General features: G+C 39.9%; 1 protein-coding gene across 1 annotated transcript; it reads left to right on the top strand.

Moving 5' to 3' along the window:
- The first annotated feature begins 4,495 nt into the window (after positions 1-4,495).
- Positions 4,496-14,460, top strand: CUNH14orf28 (chromosome unknown C14orf28 homolog). The gene is made up of 5 exons (XM_003792179.3): positions 4,496-4,736; positions 7,897-8,421; positions 11,205-11,294; positions 12,436-12,570; positions 14,022-14,460. The coding sequence occupies exons 2-5, from the start codon at positions 7,898-7,900 to the stop codon at positions 14,203-14,205; spliced, it is 933 nt and encodes a 310-aa protein (XP_003792227.1). The 5' UTR covers positions 4,496-4,736; position 7,897; the 3' UTR covers positions 14,206-14,460.
- Positions 14,461-16,063: the final 1,603 nt, after the last annotated feature.

Genomic DNA, 16,063 nt, shown 5'->3' with positions numbered 1-16,063 from the left:
TGTTGTTTGGCGGGTCCGGGCTGGGGATTCGAACCCGCCACCTTAGGTGTACGTGGCTGGCGCCTTAGCCGGTTGAGCTATAGGCGCCGAGCCAACAACACCATTTATTATCACACAGTTACATTTGGGTCACAGATACAGGCATGAGTTAGCTGGGTCCTTGGGTTTAGGTTCTCCCACAGGCTGCAATCAAGATGTTGACTAGGGCTATAGTCATCCAAACCTCCCCTGGTGTTTTGAACAATATATTCACTGCTCTATAAAAAGAAATAATTAATTTGGGACTAGCAAGAAGGGAGTCTCTCCTGATAGTCATCAAGTTTTTTCTAAAACAACCTCAAAAAGCAATGGAGCGCTAGGTCTTAATACATGGTGCAAAAATAAAAATAAAAAATAATTTTAAAAAAGTAATTGAGCATGTTATCCGATTACTGTCCACTAAAATATTAATTAGGCCAAACCTTAAACTGCATGTGACTCACTCTGAGCATCTTGTTAAAAATGCTGCTTTGATTTAGAAGTTCTGGGATGAGGTCTGGAATCCAGAATTTCTAGCAATCTCCCACATGATTCTGATGCTACAAGTTCTCAGACCATGTCTGGAATACAAACAACTGCAGACCCCAGGCTGTCGGCAAGCCAGGAAGAGTGCTTTCAATAAGAACTCGACCATGCTGACACTCTAATCCAGAAATACATGTTTTTTAAGCCACCCAAGTCCATTTTCTTTGTTATGGCAGTCCAGGTTAATACAGTCCCAAGTATACAATGGCTGTTCATTGAATAACTAAATAGATGACTTAATGAACAAATGAATGAACAAGTGAATAATGTGCCTTTAGCCTTCACAGAGACGATTAAACCGCTCTGTGCCAGAGATGACATCTGGAAAGCGAGTCTATCAGCTGCTGCTTGTGCCCATCTCTTGTCACCTGATCATTTCTCCCCAGGTTTTAATCTTGGATTCTGTAATGGGTAGGTATACTAAACCCTGGTAGTACTGACATTTGGGGTCTGATCATTCTTTGTTGTAAGAAGCTTTCTGGTGCACTGCATAATATAATAATATAAAAGAGGCTAGCAGCATTGCCAGCCTCTTTTCAATAAATGCCAGCACCTGCTTCCTCTAAGTTATGACAACCAAAAATGTCTCTAGGCATTGTCACAGGTTCCTGGGATCAAACTCTCTCCCAGTTGTTACAGATGATTCATCAGTCAGGGTACAGTCAGGAGACAGAAACCACACTAGGTGCTCAAACATAAAATTTAATGTAAGTAATTGATACCTAAAGTATAAAGCTATTAGGATACTGAAATTATTTAAAAGAACTCTGAAGTATCATAGAGATAGTAACTATAGAAAGTTGGAGAGAATTTTGCAATAAAGAAAGTTTGTATAAAGCAGTTAAACATTTCCAAAGAGGTTATAATGGAAAATGGGAATTATAGGTAGAAGGGGATGGACGAGAGATGCAGATCGTGCAAGACCTAGTCTAAGCTTCCCTAAAAAATTTTTGTTTTTCCCTAAAAGCAGTTGGAAGCCACTGAATGATTTTAAGTAGCAAAGTGATAGGACTAATCTTACAAGTTAGAAACTACATTCTGGTACTTAGAAGAAAATTGAACTAAAGACAGAGGGTTTGAGACAAGGGTTTCTCACCAAAATCTGGAGGATCTGAACTAAGACAGACAGGCATATCCCAAGGACTATTTAAAATACAGTCTCTAATTTATCTCATTCAACTCATTTGATAACAATGATCTACTATAATTCAGTGATTGCTACCCTGGCCACGATAATTGTCAGTTTTTAATTTTTACTTGAAATGCTTCTGACCATCAGAAGCAACTGCAAGTGAACCAGCCTCTCCCATGACCATCACAATAAAAAAAAAAAACTACTTAACCAGATAAAATATATGAAATAACTGTCTTCATAGTTTGAACAACAAGCATTACAGGACTATGAACTGGAGAAAAGAAATGAATGAGATGAGCCCGACAATCACCCAGAGTTCTTCCTAGAGGCACTTTCTATATTATAGCACAGCAACCTTGCTCAGCTTAGCTGAGATCGGAAATCACGATATTAATACTGCTGGAAGTTGCAAGGCTAACTATGGCCAGAAGGAAGCTGCACAGAGAAAAAGATCCAGCAATCTGCATAGGGCGCCCTTGAGTCTTTTGCCAAATACTAAGTTGTGCACAGTGAATCTACAAAGCTGCACATGGAACAGCTACTAGAGAAAAAATAATTACCAAACAACAGTGCACTGAGCAACTACTAGAGGTCAGCCAAGTATAAGAGCATCTTTTGTTAATTTTTATTTATTTATTTACTTACTTGTTTTTGAGACAGAGCCTCAAGCTATCCCCCTGGGTAGAGTGCCGTGGCATCACAGCTCACAGCAACATCAAACTCTTGGGCTTAAGCAATTCTCCTGCCTCAGCCTCCCAAGTAGCTGGGACTACAGGTGCCCACCACAACGCCCAATCATTTTTTGGTTGTTGTCATTGTTGTTTGGCAGGCCCAGGCCGGATTCAAACCCACCAGCTCTGGTATATGTGGCTAGTGACCTACTCACTGAGCTACAGGAACTGAGCCTGTAGGAGCATTCTTGTTTTGATCTGCAGATGAAGAGAATTTACTGAAAATCCTTTTTGTTGCTCAGTGTGTTCCTACATACAGATGTTACTATTTGTTAATCTACACATATGTTGAACATTTGGGTTGTGTCTAATTTTGGAGTATAACCAGTAAAGCTGTTATGAATCTTTAGTATCTCAAAACTAGTATACTGGGTGAAAGAAACCAGATGAAAAGAGTGTATAACAGTGATTCCATTTACATAATACATTAGAAAATGCAAATGAATCCACACTAACAGAAAGATCAGTGGTTGCTTCAGTGAGGAAGGAAAGGAGGGAGGAAGAAATTACAAGGAGGTGAGTAGAAACCTGAGGGTACAGACATACTCACTCGATTACAATGATGGTTTCAAGGGGGTACACATATGTCAAAACTTATCAAACATGCTTTAAACATGCTTCATAATTGTCTACTAATTACACCTCAATAAATTTATCTTTTAAAAAATCACTGCAACTAAGTTGTCAGACATTGAAAAGCAGTCCAGGAGGAAGGCCCTTCCATAAACTTGGCTGACCATTACTCTGGTAGAGAAGGCATTCAGCTTCTGGGCTCAGCGCCTGTGGCTCAAGCCACTAAGGTGCCAGCCACATACACCTAAAGTAGCGGGTTCGAATCCAGCCCGGACCTGCCAAACAACAATGATGGCTGCAACCAAAAAATAGCTGGGCATTGTGGGGGGTGCCTGTAGTCCCAGCTCCTTGGGAGGCTATGGCAGGAGAATTGCTTGAGCCCAGGAGTTGGAAGTTACTCTACCCAGGGTGAGAGCTTGAGGCTCTGTCTCAAAAAAAAAAGAAGAAGAAGGCATTCAACTTCTCCTAGGCTCAGCCTGTAACTCAGAAACACACTGAACCACCAGGCTGGCCTTGAACCACTGGGCTGGCCTTGAGCTCTCCACATCAGTCCTAATGTATTCTGGAGAATGAGCTTCCCTTTCCAGACACTTGTGTGTTGAATAGCCGAATAGGGGAAATCTGAACAATATCACCATTTCTACTGGCAGGTAGAGGTAGTTTTCCTGGGTGGCCTGTGTTCTCCAGATGTAGAGTCATGTGGGGGGTTGATTCTGTAAAGCAGAATACAAAAACTAGGGTTTAAGGAACAGAAATCATGGTTGAGCTCACAAACTTTAACAACAGCGGTCTTAACTTCAGCTTATCTCTCAAACTTATTATTTTCAACTACACAATGGAACTAAAGCTATATAATTTTTGTTGTTGTTGCAGTTGTCATTGTTGTTTAGCTGCCCCGGGCCGGGTTCGAACCCAGGAGTCTCAGTGTATGTGGCGGCGCTCTACCCACCGAGCTACGGAGCCGCCAACTATGTATTTTTTTTTAATGATGTTACCTTCTGAAATTACAGCATATTGGGCACTCCTCACCTTGAACGCTAAACGTGCAACTTTTTCCTACATATATACTTAAATCAAAAGCCTAAATAATTACAATTTACTGAGAAAACAAAGTTGTCTCCTTCTGAATTAAGAATTTGAGAAAACCTAGGAGCAAACTAAAACCAAGTAAAGCCCTAAATGGCACAAACCTCAAAAATTCAGTCCGGTTTGCCCAATAAAGCTCCGCCTCCGTGCAAACCCTGCCCACTTCCGGCTGCCCCACCCATCCGCAGACACTGTGTCCCGCCCCTTTCAGCAAGGTCCCGCCCCCTGCACCTGATCCTGGTTCCCATTGGACGAATCTGGAAGCTGTGTACACAACCGACACACGCGCGTTTGGCTGGGGCGTCTTCGCGCCTGCGCAGTACCACCGTTAGGCTGAGGGAAACTGGGGGCTGGGGGGAGGGGGCGGAGGTCAGGCCGAATCTTCCTTCGTAATAAGAAGCGACGCGTCCCGCGGTCCTGGCTCCGTGGGTCCCGTCGGATTGGACCTGGGCGCTGGAGCTACTGTGGCTCCCGCCACGGCGGGTGCGATGGAGACCGTGCCGGCGCCCAGCACTCATGCCGGGGGAGGCCAGGACAGCCGACGGTGCTTGTAGATGAGGCGGCGGCGGCAGCAGCCGGGGCTCTCCATGAGCAAGCGGCGGCGGCGACGGGTGCGGCGGCACCGGCGGTTTTCGGTCCCCGGGGAGGTACGAGGAGTCGGTTTCCTGGTGGACGGAGACTGGCCGGGCTCTCCCGCCCGTGTGCCCGCAGTCCCCGACGCTCGGCGTCGTCACCGCCCGGACGGAGGCATGGGCGCGCCGCCGACCCCGCGGCTCCGGGTTTGGGCACCTGCCGGCCGGTGGAGCCAGTCGGGGCGCGGCCGGAGTGCAAGGGCTAGACGAGGGCGCCCTGCTGGTCCCTGCCCTGGAACCCCGCGCTGCTTCGAGGGGAAGCGCGTGGCCGTTTTTCCAAAGGAGTATTTCGGGGCGCTGACTCCTGAGGGGACCCTGACAACCCCTGAGCCGGCATTCACTGCCCGCAGGTGGTGTGGTCCCCACAGCCAGCTTGGGGTACGGATTGCCACCCTTGGCAATGACCGCAAAAGGCGTCGTTCTACCAAGGAAATAGAGGTCGGAGTTTTCTAGATTTTTTCATACTAGAGAGCTTGTTGAGGCAGGAAAATGAAGTTGGTGGAATCGAAATACATCCTCCAGTGGTCCCAATACAGTGCCTGACATTATTTTCGACAAAGTGATGAAAACCTAAGACAATTTTAAGTAAAGCTCTTTATAGCCATCTCTCCATCTTCCCCTCCCCAAATTTTTATTGCATTCACCAAGTTAATGCTGAAAAGATTGTTACCTCTAGATCTTCCGATCCTTCCCCTTCCCCCCTTCTTTTTGCCAGAAAAGAACTAAAGAAGTTTCATGCCATTTATATCATTCAGGTTTTAATTCCATTAGAATATAGCTATTGCTTTACAGAGCCGTAGTTAATTTTCATTTGGTCATGTCTAAAAGATAATTTGAAGAAAAAATATTAAGAGATTTATGATTCCATTCCAGTGCAATATTAGGAATCCAAACTCAGGCTTTTTAAGTAGTCTTACACCTTGTTATTAATTTTTTTTAATTCAACAGAAAGAAATCAAACCATAAAGTTATTTTCATGTTTAAAGTATTTGAACGCCTTGTGAATTTTTTTTAACTCTTTGTAAAGGACATGTGCCAATTTTTATTAAGAAGAAACTGAGTTGTGTTTCCCTAAGCTGTAGATTTGCCACACCCTCTTAATTCCTAAGTGGTTGACAAGAACCAACATGTTAGCACACGAGGTACAAACATCTACACTTCAGACTTAATGCAGTTCACTGGAATTGCTTCAAGCTGAAAATGCTGTGTATGCATATGTTTAATATATCGTAGAAATGAATTTTTAGTCCGCTTGTATTGCAGACATTTTGAACTTAACGTTTCTCACAAACAAAACACATAGGTCTACATTATTATTGCGTGTTGAGTTCATACTGTGCTTTAGGACAGTGGTTCTCAACCTTCCTAATGCCACTAACCTTTAATAGAGTTCCTCATGTTGTGGTGACCCCCAACCATAAAATTATTTTCCTTGCTAATTCATAAGTGTAATTTTGCTAATGTTATGAATCATCATATAAATATCTGATATGCAGGAGACCCCTAGAGGGGTCTCAGCCACAGGTTGAGAACCGCTGGCTTAGGAGGATGTGGCACTTGAAAAGATGATCAAAATAAGACACTGATCTCAGTTACTCATTTCTCTGTTCCTATTCCTCAGCTGCTTCCCTTTTTTCATAAGAATCCACTTTTCCATAAAAGTAACATGATGGAAAACAAGATTTTAGTTTAGACATTTGTTTGCCCCAAGTAAAGTGAAGCAGTTTTTTCAATACAATTTGAAAAAAGAACTCATTCTTCTGTTTTTAAAATGTGTTTTAGAAAACATATATAACAGAAGCATGTTTATTAAAATACTGTCAGTGGCTCTAAAACCAAAATGCTTAGCTGTCTTCAAGGTTGGGGGAAAGATAGGTGCCCATTTAAAGTGGGAGAACATATCGGTTCATTCCCATATACCTGGTGGATAATCAGGATGTCTGTTACCTTCTGAATGCGATAGATCTTCATAGCGTGGTCTCTGTAGTTAGAAGTTATAGGATATCTAAATTGTATAATTCATAGGACAATTCTAAATTGCAAATGAAAAGCCCAAAGTGAATAGAAACACTAGCTATGCTACTATCCACATAGTTCTCAGGATTACTCCCCATATGCTGTCTTTCAAAGCTAAATATTGGAATTAGTCTTAGTCTATAGCAAAATAAGTTGTTATTACATAGTTTTTCTATACCATAGATAAAAAGTGCAGTATAATTAATATAAAGACCTTCAGATAGCTGTTACTCTATATTCCAACTAAAGATCACACGTATCAGTTTCTTAAGTGGAACCACCCACATTAACAAGAAAATGAAGCACAGCCTCAGGGAGGGTGAAGGGAGGAGGAGGGATGAAGGGAGGAGGAGGGTTAGGTTAGGAACGTACCCAACCAAACTTAGTTGAAATCTTTGAACAGCTGTATTTTCAAATGTCATAAATAAAATGCAATATAATTAATATAAAGTCTATCAAATGGTCCTTCAGTACCTTAAAAAAGGATGGCACCTTTTTATTTATTTATTTATTTATTTGTTGAGACAGAGCCTCAAGCTGTCCCCCTGGGTAGAGTGCCATAGAATCACACCTCCAACTCCTGGGCTCAAGCGAGTCTCCTGCCTCCGCCTCCCAAGTAGCTGGGACCACAGACACCCACCACAACGCCTGGCTATTTTTTTTTTTTTTTTGGTTGCAGCCATCATTGTTTGGTGGGCCCAGGCTGGATTTGAACCCGCCACCTTAGGTGTATGTGGCTGGCGCCTTAGCCACTTGAGCCACAGGCACCGAGCCAATGGCACCTTTTTAAATGGTCTCCCAGAGACCATAGTACCCTAAAAATGGCTCATTTAAATTTTTTTTTGTTACCGTGGGAGGCCTAATCAAATTTAATTTGAATCTTTAGGTGAATTTATTTCCATTTAAACTTACCAACTTACCTCAAGCATTTAACATACAAAGTCACAAGTTTAGGCCAGGCGAGGTGGCTCATGCCTGTAATCCTAGCACTCTGGTAGGAGGCCCTGAGGCAAGAAGATCACTTAAGCCCAAGAGTTGGAGGTTGCTGTGAGCTAAAATGTTATAGCACTCTACCCAGGGCCACAGCTTGAGACTCCAACTCCAAAAAAAAGAAAAAGTCACAAGTTTACATGTTCTGTTTTAAACTTTTAACATGCAGGATGAAGACACTGTTTGAAGAGATCAAAGCATCAATTAAAAATAACTACAACCAAGATCGATCATTTTGGAGGCCTGTTCTTCCTTGGGGAGGTGTTTTTACTATCAAAGCTGGCCGCAAAGCAGTGTCCTGTACACCACTCTATGTTGAAATAAGACTGAAAAATACTTGCACCATAGATGGATTTTTGATGTTGTTATATGTCATTCTTAATGAAAATGAAAATTTCCCCAGGGAACTCTCTCTTCACTTTGGGAGAGAGTTTGTAGACTGTTTTCTTTATTTAATGGACACCTACAGTTTTACAACTGTGAAGCTGCTTTGGATTTGGGACAAGATGGAAAAACAGCAATACAAATCTGAAGTTCATAAAGCTTCATTAATAATTGATCTGTTTGGGAATGAACATGATAACTTTACAAAAAATCTCGAAAATCTTATGTCCACCATTCAAGAGAGTTACTGTTCCAACTGGCGATGCCCAACTCGAGTACAGGAAGATCAGCAGCGCACAATTAATATAAAGTAAGTCACTCTAAAGTCTTTTTGTCACTTTTACTTTTTTTAATGAATGTTGCTTTAAATATTATATAATCATCTCCCACATAACAGAGGACTACATATTCAAAGGTGGTCCTGTAAGATCATAACACATAATTACCACACCTTTTCTGTACTTAGATATGATTGGTACACAGATACTTACTGTTAGTTAACAGTTACCTACCATATTCAGAACTGTAACATGCTGTACAGATTTGTAGCCCAGGAGTAGTAGGCTGGACCCTACAGCCTACGTCTGTAGTGACTGTACCATCTAAGTTGATGTAAGTACACTATGATGTTCACACAACAGAGAAATTACTGAAGGACGCAGTTCTCACTGTGTTTGCCAAAGTACTTGTGAAAGTAGAGCCTGGATAACTACGAATGCATTGAACAACCATACAAATGTAAGTCTTTCTGCAGGTCCCCTGAACATTTTAGAGTTACTTTACAAAACCAACTGATAACCTTTTTGGTAGCAAAGTAATAACTTAGTCAATACGCAAGATGTTTACCCTTGTTTTGAGTTTACTAAAATGACTGTCAGTAATTCTTTGTGTCACAGATTTCTTTGTGTCACAAATTTCTGTGTGTCACAAACAGCACTTAATGTTTTGGAATGTTCCACTTTTTGAATGAATCTCTGTCAGGAATGCTAGTTTCACTTGAATAAGAAAATTAAACAATGCTGGACGAGGTGGCCCACACCTGTAGCTAGCACTCTGGGAGGCTGAGGTGGATGGATTGCTTAAGCTCATGAGTTCGAGACCAGTCTGAGCAAAAATCGAGAGCCCCCCCCCATCTCTACTAAAAATAAAAAAACTGCTGCAAGAGGATCACTTCAGCCTGAATTGGAGGTTGCTGTGAGATATGACACCACGGCACTCTACCCAGGGTGACAGCTTGAGACTCTGTCTCAAAAAAGATATATATATATGTATCTTTTAATCTTTTTTTTTTTTTTTTGTAGTTTTTGGCCAGGGCTGGGTTTGAACCCACCACCTCCAGCATAGGGGGCCGGCAGCCTACCCCTTTGAGCCACAGGCACCGCCCTAAAAGATATTTTTTCATATCATGACCTGGGCATAATTATAGACAGAAACCTCAGAATCCTCAAGCAAACTTGGCATCTCACAGCCAGAGGAGATGTAAACATGAGCAGCTTTTACAGTGATAGGAGAGGTGCGGGGAGCCAGCGAGTGTGTTTGGCCATCAGAGAGAAGGCTGACCTCCAAGCTGATAAATGACAGGGAGCGAGGCCAGCCCTAGGTGGAGTGCTGGGAAACATTAAGGTACCCAGGGGACAAGAGCTGGAAAAGGAGTAATCGGCAGTGAAGAAAAGCAGACCCAAACACACAGTTGTCAGACAAGGAGTTTGGTCCCATGGTCCAGAAAAACAGCCTGACAGATTGTTCTTGTTTGGAAGTGTACATCACTTACCCTAATTTATTAAACTCACATTTTTTTTCTGACATATACTTTGTCTATTTTCTTGTATTGTTGATATGATCATATTGACTTTGAAATCTCTGTCAATGAAAAATTTTCTTACTCTATATCAGAATGGTCTAAAAAGTATTTCAGGCTGGGCAGTAATTCTTACCTGTAATCCCAGCTCTTTGGGAGGCAGAGGCCAAAGGATCACTTGAGCTCAGGAGTTCGAGACCAGCCTGGACAAGAATGAGAACTCCGTCTCTACAAAAAAATATAACAATCAGCCCTGTGTGGTAGTGGGAGCCTGTAGTCCCACATACTCAGGAGGCTGAAGCAGGAGGATCACTTAAGCCCAGGAGTTTGAGGCAACAGTGGGCTATGATCATGCCACTGTACCCTAGCCCAGGAACAGATTGCAACCCTCTCTCCAAAAAAATAAAATAAGTAAATTCAAAAAAATATTTTTTTCAGTTTGATCTTGTTATTTTTAAAACTAGTATTTTTTAATTTTTAAATACTCTGAAACTATAATAAAATATTTTAATTCTATTAATACTAATAAGTTATACTTCTTTTATTTAATATTTAATATTTTTCATCTTACTCTATAACTTTTAAAGGTTTTTTTTTTTTTTTTTTTTTTGATCACCCTTGGTAAAGTATCATGGCATCATAGCTCACAGCAACCTCAGACTCTTGGGCTCAATCAATTCTTCTGCCTCCGCCTCCCAAGTAGCTGGGACTACTACTGGAGCTCCAGTGACCAGCTATTTTTTTAGAGACGGGGTCTTGCCCTTGCTCAGGCTTATCTCAAACCTGTGAGCTGAGGCAACCCACCCACCTCAGACTCCCACAGTGAACTTTTTAAAGTTTTTGCACATTTTTTTAGCCTGTATTTAAAACAACCTGTGAAGTATGTAGGAAAATTTTTTTTAATAGATCAGGTACCTGAGGCCAAGAATGGTTGTGACTTCCATTTGGTCAGGTAGCTAATCATCTGCTTTCCTGAAACAGTCCTTGTGTTTTCCCACCAGATTCTGTTTTGAATCCTCTCACACATATTTTAGATTAACATAGCAATGTTTACATATTTCAGGATTATTTACAGAAAAATATAATGTTTCTTGGAAAATCTCATACATTAATGTTTTTTGAGTTTAAACGCTTTCTGTACTACTGTAAGAAATAGAAAGATGGATGGCAGAGGTTATACTTGGTATACTTGGTTTTGCTAGTAACAAACTGACCTATAAAATTTGTTGTCCTAAGAATCTTTTAGCTTGTAAAATGCTGAAGCAGTTCTTATATGCAGTTTACAATTATTGTAGTCCACCCCAAGAAATTCCACATGGAAACTTGATACGCCTGGCTGTGGATGAGTTATTCTGTTCCAAGATTGAACTCTGTGAAGAACGCGGGTAAGTATACAAGAGCCATTTTAGATGAAAGTATTTCTGTGCTGTTTGTAAGGAAATCTGGGCTTAAGTGCTCTTTGAAGTTCATTCTTTATACAGTGGCAACCTGTGTGTATGTGGGAAGCCTAACGCTTCATAATATAATTAACAACCTACTTTACTGTGCCATCTTATGCGGTGTTTTCAAATATCACAGTATAGAATATGGTTCTATAGCTAATTGATGAACAAAAAGCAAATGCCTTTTTTTTTTCCCCACTGCCAAGTAGGTACAATAAAACCTCGGTTAACCGGAACCCAGCTAATCGGGACCCTCAGTAAACTGGAATTTTTTCTGCATTCCTCATTTAGGAGAAAGAGGTAAATGACAACCCCAAAATTTAACATAGTAAAAAAAAATTAAGAGGGGGCAGAATATATTTATCCCAATCTCTTAGCAACTTCTGTGTCTATGTTACTGTACAGTGAGAATTAATACTTCAAAGGATGATTTTATAGCTAATCACAAAAGAAGGAAAGATAAAAAATACATTCAGTTAATTGTATTTATTAATTCCAGAAGGTGAACTAATATATTGAGTTTATTACAAACACTGAAACCGGTGGTTTTCTGGTTAACTTCGTTTAGTTAGTAATGTTGGGTAACCAGAATACTGTACCCTGAGCATTCCGGTTAATCGAGATTTTACTGTATAATTGTATTTGTTGTATTCTGATCCATATGCTTAATGTCTGATGGCATTAAGTAATCTCTTTTACTAAGAAAAGAGAATTTGTTTCATGTTAATAGAAGATTCTAATGGCAAAAGGAAGCTATTAGAGCCATTATCCCCCTCCCTGCCATTGTTTGAAGCCAGTTTAAAGAGAAAAATGTATCTACAAAGAAAAGCTTATATATCAGTTAAGCAGAAATCACACTGTCATGGGCTTGGATCTAAACAGTTAGCTTTTCTTGGAGTTTTGAAAGTATTACTTCTAGCATAGAGAACACAGCTCATAAACTTCTGGGAATAGATATGCAAGGTAATATACGTAGGTATAGGCACGCCATTTTTGGCTGTATTTATAATAGATAACTCTAAGAAGTATTGAAGGGCATCTGTGAGCCAGGTCCAATACTGTCCATGCCTATTTTCTGTTTTAGGTGTAGCGGCTTAAGAGAATTTTCCCAGCGAGTTTTTTGCCACGGGGCACCCCCTTTTGTTGTCTTAAATATGCAGCATTGGAAATCTGAAGATCTGGCATATGTCCCCTACTACTTGGATTTATCTGATCACAAGTAGGTGTTTTTTTCTTGTTGTTTCTTTACTTTATGAAACTACTGAAAACATTTTTTATCCTAGTCTATCATAATTTTGACTAACCCTTAAGAAAAACAGACATACATATAAATTTTTTTTTTTTGGTAGAGACAAAGTCTCACTCTATCGCCCTCAGTAGAGTGCCGTGGCATCACACAGCTCACAGCAACCTCTAGTTCTTGGGTTTAGGTGATTCTCTTGCCTCAGCCTCCCGAGTAGCTAGGACTACAGGCACCCACCACAACACCCAGCTATTTTTTTTTGTTGCAGTTTGGCCAGGGTTGGGTTTGAACCCTTTACCCTCGATATATGGGGCAGGCACCCTACCCACTGAGCCACAGGTACTGCCCCCTTAAGAAAATATTATTGGAAAAATTACAGCTGTCTCTAAATTTCTGTATCCTGAATAGAATCAGAATGTACTAGAGGGTGTCAGGCACCAGCAGTGTGCATAGACAGAGTCTCAAGCTGTTGCCCTGGGTAGAGTGCTGTGGTGTGAGAGCTCACAGCAATCTCCAACTCCTGAGCTCAAGTGATTCTCTTGCCCCAGCCTCCCAAGTAGCTGGGATTACAGGCACCCGCCACAACGCCCAGCTGTTTGTTTTTTTTTTTTTGTAGTTGTCATCGTTGTTTGGTGGGCCCAGGCTGGATTCGAACCTGCCAGCTTTGGTGTATGTGGCTGGAGCCTTAGCTGCTTGAGCTATAGGCGCCGAGCCTTTTTTTTTTTTTTTTATGAATTCTTAAATTACATCATTCTTTAAACATTGTATACCACATTACCAGTTATTATACATGATTTTTATCCAGGGGTATCCAACCTTTTTTCTTTTCTGCAGCACATTGGAAAAATAAGAATTGTTTGGGGCCACACATTAAATACAAAAGCACTAGCAAAACCTAATGAGCTGGCTTGGCGCTTGTAGCACAATGGTTACAGTGCCAGCCACAAGCACCAAGGGTAGCGGGTTCAAACCCAACCCAGTCCAGCTAACAACAATGACAACTGCAACAAAAAATAGCCAGGCGTTATAGCCGGCACCTATAGTCCCAGCTACTTGGGAGGCTGAGGCAAGAGAATTGCTTAAGCCCAAGAGTTGGAGGTTGTTGTGAGATATGACACAAGGCACTCTATCCAAGGCGACATAATAAGACTCTGTGTCCCCCCCAAAAAAACCTAATGAGAAAAAAAAAAAGGTCCATTCATACTTTTCATGATATCCAACACCACACATAAGCAAAACAGTGTTCAAATAAGCTGCATGTCGCTCCTGGGCCCCAGTTTGAACGCTCCTAATAGAGACAGATACCTTTACCAAAGAAGGGAATACAGACATATCTCAATTATTTTATTCCTTAGTTAAGAATCTTAAGTAATGTCTATCTTTAAAAAACTGTAATTTTCTGCTACACTTTGTCATTTAATTTGTAGGTATTTGTTGGAAGGTGCCACATTATTTAACAAAGAAGAACATCATTATTCTGCAGCTTTCCAGATTGATGGACATTGGATGCACTATGATGGCCTCAGAAATGTGAATTTAATTTTGTTAAATAAACCCCCCGAGTTTCTCCTCTTGTCATCATTGGTTTATATTCGAGCAGCAGAGAAATAAATACAGACTGATGCTAAATCACATTGTTTTCCCTCCTGCCCATGCTCCCCCGGATGAGGGGCTTTATTTTGTGTGTACTTGGCATCCAAGGGAACAGTTCAACTACAGTAGTTGCAGAGGTATGTTTTTATTGTTTAGTCCCAGGTAAATGTTTTATATATTGGATCTATGCAAAAGTGTTTGTATTTCTTTTTTATATTTCCTGGATTATTTTTATATAAGCATATTTTGTGTTGAAATAAAATATATCTTGTGGCCTTTGTATTTTTTATTTTTATGTACCTTGAAGATTTTTACAAGTCTGTCCTTGAACCCAAGAAAATACTTTCTCATCTGAATTATAAATTTTTCTTTTTAGATTCAAGTAAAACCTGGGTAAAAGTCAGTATTGATGTTTATATAAACTTAACAGTTCAAAATATATTTCTTTGCCCTACCTCACTGTACTGCAAAGTGCACTGCTGGATCTACTATGGATTTGATTGTACAACTTAGGGATGGTTTAGTTTATTTTACCTGCAGCAGTTTTTAACAATATTTATGTGAGAAAGTTTTCTGATCTTAAACTATTTCGTCATAGTGGCAAGTTACTTTCCTCGCTAAAGGATTATAAACCTGCCGATAGATTTTTAAGTATTCACTAAGCTTCCAAGCTTACAGGTTTTGTTACAGATAAATTATATAACTATTCTAAATGTTTATCTCATGATTAAATATAATGAAAATGCTTTAATAAAAATGTATTTTGCACATATGACAACTTTAAAAAAATTAGGCAACTGGGTGTTTACTGGTCTTGGCCTAACAATAGAAATGTAAAATGTGTGCCTGGAAATATTTCTTTTCCTAGTGCAATTTTATATTGGCACAGAGAAAAAAGTACTTAAATTTTTGGAATAACATCTGCTGGCTCCCGTGTAAGTAGTAATTGATAGCATGAGACTTTGACTTGCAACATAAATGAGTAGAATTTTATAATTATAAGAATATTATATTTCTTTAAAAAGACTCTTAAGATTATTCATCCTTTTGCAATTTAAGGGAAAAAAGATTCCTAAGGGAAAATAGTTTTTGAAATTCATCACCATTTATTTTAATGTTTACATTTCAATAAATAGTCCACTTTATGTTTGGGGTTGAGATTAAAAGCACTATATTTGGAGATTTCTACATGACAACACAGATCACTGCCATATACCTAACTACTAAGATTTCATTCAGTAAATTAAATCTTAACACTGGCATGATGCCGTGTTGAGAAAACTCACCAAAGAATGGGTAAATATGGGTGAAACACTGCTGAGAAGGCCTCCTTATAGTAAATACTACAAAAATTCCTTTTTTATATAAGATAAAAATAATGATTATATTACCAAAAAAAAAAATTTGCCTGGGTGTTTATCTACATAGTTCCTCAAGTATATTTAAATAGGATTCGATTTACAGTAAAGATTTTTAGGGGCACCTTACTGTATGAATCATAAATGCAAATATTAGTGTATTCACGAACATTGTTATTAGCACATTTTTTCCTAATGCAGATTTATTATTTTAGGAATTGCACTGTATTTAAAAAAAAAAGTTTATCATGAAACAATGACTTGCCTACCTCACAGGGCTGTTGTGAGGATTAAGATGTTTGTTAAAATGTTGACTACCTTGAACATGCTAATAAAAAATGTTTTTCTACCTCTTTCATGTACAGGCAAGTCTCCCAGATTCTCTCTTACTAATTTCAGATTTTTTAAATTAATTAGGCAGTGGTTCGTATCACTAATATATTTAATGGGTAATGGAAATTAAGTATGCCTTCTTGACCCCAGATGGCTAGGGTTCAGGGAGAAGAGGCCGTCTGTTA

This window comes from Otolemur garnettii, unplaced genomic scaffold (assembly GCF_000181295.1).
Source record: "Otolemur garnettii isolate 467f Iridium unplaced genomic scaffold, OtoGar3 scaffold00054, whole genome shotgun sequence".
Taxonomy (NCBI): Eukaryota; Metazoa; Chordata; class Mammalia; order Primates; family Galagidae; genus Otolemur; species Otolemur garnettii.
Note: the sequence above shows the minus strand (reverse complement) of the source record. Positions and strands in the feature narration are given on the sequence as shown.

Excerpts from the sequence above, each read along its gene's own strand:
- CUNH14orf28 (XM_003792179.3), top strand. The coding sequence starts at position 7,898 with ATGAAGACACTGTTTGAAGAGATCAAAGCATCAATTAAAAATAACTAC. Across the intron at positions 11,295-12,435 it reads GAACTCTGTGAAGAACGCGG|GTGTAGCGGCTTAAGAGAAT; the intron begins GTAAGTATACAA and ends TTTCTGTTTTAG. Across the intron at positions 12,571-14,021 it reads TTGGATTTATCTGATCACAA|GTATTTGTTGGAAGGTGCCA; the intron begins GTAGGTGTTTTT and ends TTTAATTTGTAG.